This window comes from Peromyscus leucopus, chromosome 9, assembly GCF_004664715.2.
Source record: "Peromyscus leucopus breed LL Stock chromosome 9, UCI_PerLeu_2.1, whole genome shotgun sequence".
NCBI classification, from domain to species: Eukaryota; Metazoa; Chordata; class Mammalia; order Rodentia; family Cricetidae; genus Peromyscus; species Peromyscus leucopus.
The window spans coordinates 73,485,857-73,490,940 of NC_051070.1; the positions used below are offsets into that span (position 1 = coordinate 73,485,857).

Genomic DNA, 5,084 nt, shown 5'->3' on the forward strand with positions numbered 1-5,084 from the left:
AATTATTTTATTTTCATTGCATTTTCTAGTTGGTTATTGTCATGTTTCAATGATTTAACTGTGACTTATTCTCAAATAATAAACTAATTCTGACCCATGTAAGGGTAAAATTTATGCAGGTCATGAATTGTTTGATTGAATTTTCAGAACATATACTATATAATATTTTGTGCAAAGGAAAATGAGAAGATAGAAAAGTTGGTGATAGAAGATAGAAAAAATAAAGTGAATATATGTAATAAAATACTAAAATTAACATATGAAAATTTTAATTCAAGTATATTTTTATATCTAATCCTAAAGGCAGCATACAAAAATATAAGAATTGAAGGAACTCTTAATTTTATGGAAAATGATATAGGCAATAAATTCTTTCACCTTGGATCAATATAAAGTATGTATCAAGAAACATCCTGTAGTGACATCAAGAAACAGAATTGAAACTGCCTCTTGAAAGGCTTTTAGAAGATATGACATCTGCAAAAGACATGAGAAGATGAGTAAAACTTTTTTGAAGCTTAATACTGATTAGTCTGATCAAGGCTATGTGTTGAGTATGGTATCAGCAAAAGCAGATTATATGTTCATGACTGTCATTCTAAGGAAGTCAGATTTTTTTGGTTTTCTTTTTTAAATTTAAGACATGATAGGATATTATTAAAAAGAGAAAGTTTATTATTGCATTGAAGTGATTATTAATTTCAAGGGAGGAGAATGAATTGACAAGAGAAATTGTGAACTCGAATCTCAGGTAGCTATTTAATATTTACATTTACAAAAAGTTCAGGAACATGTTTGAAATACCTGGGTATATTGCAATGATAGTTGCACACAATGATAACTGATATCATAGAAATAAATGCCAAAGAAATACCAAAGGAAGAGATGAGGAGGAGAAAAAAGAAAAGAAAAAAATAATGTTATAAGCCAGGTAAAAATGAAAATGCAAGAAATGTACAGAGAAGAGCTAATGAAGGAGAGCCAAGAGGCCTGAAACTCAGTGACATCTATTTGTAGGGCAGTTCCATGAGTAAAGGAAGCTAGTGGGAAACATTCTGAAAGGAATTTAGAAGTTCTTTCACTGAAACTTCTCACAAATGAGCTGTAATCACAGCTCTTTTAGGGAAGTTGATGAAGTATGTTCTCTGAGTATGGCATAGCTGGGTGTCAAAGATCCAAGGAGCTTGAAAAATGATTGGATAGGAAACATGTATGCATCTAAGACATTTCTTTTAAAAAGAGGGGAAATTAAAAATGAAAACAATGAAAGATATTTGAAACATTGAAGGAAGGATTACTTTGAAATTTTATTATCTTAATTATTTTTACTTATATCTCTTATCACTCAGACTAAACATTTTGTTGGTAGATATAAAGAGAAACTAACAACCTAAGTTAAAGATGGTTTAACTTTTTGGTTCTTGTCTTAGATAATTTTCTTGTCTGAATGGACATTTGACAATGTGTGGAGACATTTTAGTTACAACAACTGAAGAATAAGTGTGTCTGACATCTGCATAATGTCAAAGAGGCTTCTGAATGCTGCTCTGTCACAGTGCCATCCTCTGTAACAGAGAACCACTCAATCCCAAATGTTTGTAGTGCCAGGACTGGGAGATAAGAAAGGAGACTCTGAGTGGGTTGAAAGATTATTCTGATTCTAATCAAAGTATTTTTTTAAGAACACAGGAAGTTTACAATCTAATCACGATTTATTCTCTTTGAAAAACAATTCTGAAATAACTCAGCTATCCTTGAGAAATTCATGGAGGGGCAAGCACAAAGAGCTGGGTTTGATCCTAAGAACTCATTTTTTTTTTTAAAGCCAGGTATGGTGTTTCACACTTCTAATCCCAGTGATAGGGAGGCAGAAAGAGGTGAATCTCTGAGGCTCAGTGGTCAACCAGTAAAGGCTACTTAGTGAGTTACAGGGCAGTGAAAATCCCAGCCCCGTCCCTCCCCTGCAACCCACCAAAGCTAGCACTCACAGAAACCAATAATCACTCAAAAAAAGAATATAAGTAGCACCTATTTTTTATAGGAAAATAAAAGGAAAATGTAGGTACTATTCATGAACAATAAGTAAAAACACATTTTGGATAATAATGATTTCATTTATGAACTGTTTGAGGTTAGTAATTGACAAATATGTTAGAACTGTAGGTCAAGATGACATGTATTAAATAGTGTCTTCTAGTAGGAATCATCTAAAGTGTATACAACTTTGAGCAACAGTTTGATATTTTTTGTATGTTTTATTATAGAATTCTTAATGTATTAAGAGGAACTTTATAATAAAATTACTCATATGGCGAATGCCATGCATTATCATACTTAAACTATACTACCTTCTGTAAAGTAGGTACACACTTATTTTTTAACATGAAGAGTTAAAAAAGAGAAAAAATATTAGCCTAAACTAACTAGTGTTACTTTACATTACAAAATAACTACCAAGTTCTGTATATCCCTTAGACGGTTAAATCAAATGTCATACTTAAAATTAGTAGTGGAAAGTGACCATAGATCTGTGTTTTAATTTTTGCCCATTCTACAATTTTTCTTAGAAGAATTGATTTGTGAATAAGTCCTCCAGTCTTCTAGTCTTCCAGCCCTGTAGTTTTCCATTTCTGTTATCACAGGTCAACATTTGAAACTGATAAACCTGTTCAGAAATACAAACATTTCTACCAATGTCGATGAAACTTTTGACTAGTTCATTAAGAATTTTGTGCAATGTATTTTGATCATATTCATTCCCTCCCCCAAGTCCTTCCAGATCCAACCCCATTCTCTGCTCACCCCTACTTTGTGTTCTTTTTGTTCAAACCCATTAAATTCCCTATGCATCCATATATTTTTCAGTATGTGTCTTTCTGCTGGAGCATGGTCCACTTATTGGAGGCATCATTGTCAAAGAAAACTGACTTCATCCTTGGAGCTATTAATTGCTAATAATGCTTCTACTAGGTGAAGAACTTTGTGCCCACCTCCCTTTTCTTGATCAAACCATTAGGCATCATTTATACATTCCTAGAAGCTCCTTCTACCTGTGTAGATTTGTTGGCATGGTTGTTTAAATGACTGGTGTTTAGATTTGGCATTCAGTAAATTAGATTTACGCTAGATGTCTCAGAGTCCTTTGCATTAAAATGCTATCTCTTTTCATTTCCTCTCCTTTAAGGTTATTTCAGTGCAAGTCTGTAGCCTGAATCCATGGAGAAGATCAATTACTCAGTGGTGTCTGAGTTTGTGTTGCTTGGACTCTCCAGTTCTCGGGAACTTCAGTTTTTCTTCTTTGTCTTCTTCTCTGTGTTGTATATTGTCATTGTATTAGGAAACCTTCTCATCATCATAGCCGTGACTTCTGAGAGCAGCCTGCACTCCCCCATGTATTTTCTCCTGGGGAACCTTTCCTTTATTGACATTTGTCAGGCTTCTTTTGCCACACCTAAAATGATTGCAGACTTTCTGAGTGAGCACAAGACAATATCCTTCAATGGCTGCATAGCCCAGATTTTTTTCATTCATCTCTTTACAGGAGGGGAGATGGTACTGCTGGTCTCCATGGCTTATGACAGATATGTGGCCATATGTAAGCCTCTACATTACATGGTCATCATGAACAGAAGTACCTGTACTGCCTTAGTAACAATCTCCTGGGCTGTGGGATTGGTGCATACATTGAGTCAATTGTCATTTACTGTAAACCTGGCATTTTGTGGACCCAATGAAGTAGACAGCTTTTTTTGTGACCTTCCTCGTGTGGTCAAGCTAGCCTGCATTGACTCATACTTCACTGAAATACTAATTGTGGTAAACAGTGGAATTCTTTCCTTAAGCACTTTCTCTCTTTTGGTGAGCTCCTATGCCATAATTCTTGTCACAGTTTGGTTCAAGTCTTCTGCTGCCATGGCCAAGGCATTTTCTACACTGGCTGCTCACATTATGGTAGTAGTATTATTCTTTGGACCTTGCATCTTCATCTATGTGTGGCCCTTTACTACTTATCCAGTGGATAAAATTCTTGCTATATTTTATACAGTTTTCACTCCCATCCTAAACCCCATTATTTACACACTAAGAAACAGAGATATGAAAGCTATCATGGGAAAAATTACAGCTCGTTACTTCAGACTACCCAAAACTTCTGAAATGCCATTAGTAGCAAGGATTTCCCTTAATTGAGGTAAAACTAAATTACTCAAATCAGCTGTCTACCTACAAATATTTTCATACCTAAGCAGTGGAATAAATAAGAATGATAATATGAAGAAGATTAATAGATATTAGTATGTGTTTTCTTAGTTTTTAATCTAAGCAAAAGTTAAGTAAACCCCCCAAAGGAAAAAAAGCACGGTATATTTGATTATTAAATGGTATGTATAGACTGATTGTTTTAGTAATAGGTAAATGTGAATATGGTACAAAAAATGGGTGGGGACCCAATTCTTTGTCAGGGATAAATTTAGAAATTTGATTTTTATTAGTTTTCCTTTTTGGCTTTGGTGTTTTCTTTGACTGATGAATCTATTTCCTTTATTGTATCCTCTACACCAGAGGTCCTCTCTTCCATCTCTTGTATTCTGTTGGTTATGCTTGCATCTGTGTTTCCTGTTTGTTTACTCGGATTTTCTATTTCCAGCATTCCCTCTGCTTGTGTTTTTGTCATTGTTTCTATCTTACTTTTCAGATCTTGAACTATTTCCTTCACATGTTTAATTGCTTTTTTATGTTTTTTTGGCTTTCTTTAAGGGATTTATTGATTTCTTCAGATTTTTTGTTTGTCTTTTCCTCAATTTCTGTATTGATTTCTTCTAATTTTTTGTTTGTCTTTTCTTCAGTTTCTTTAACAGAATTTTTCATTTCCTCTTTAAATGCCTCTAACATCTTCATGAAGTTATTTTTAAGGTCACTTTCTTCTGCTTCTTCTATATTGTGATGTTCAGGTCTTGCTGTTGTAGAAGGGCTACGTTCTGGTGATGCCATATTGCTCTTTATGTTGTTGTATGTATTTTTGCACTGATGTCTACCCATCTCTTTCTCTAATAGGTGCAAGAGGTGCCTGTGTCTGAGCAAGTTGC

The 5,084-nt window shown here is 34.2% G+C and overlaps 1 protein-coding gene across 1 annotated transcript; it reads left to right on the forward strand.

The window, feature by feature from the left end:
- The first annotated feature begins 3,213 nt into the window (after positions 1 to 3,213).
- LOC114695988 (olfactory receptor 4K5) lies at positions 3,214 to 4,188 on the forward strand. The gene has a single exon (XM_028873505.1). The coding sequence runs from the start codon at positions 3,217 to 3,219 to the stop codon at positions 4,186 to 4,188; it is 972 nt and encodes a 323-aa protein (XP_028729338.1). The 5' UTR covers positions 3,214 to 3,216.
- Positions 4,189 to 5,084: the final 896 nt, after the last annotated feature.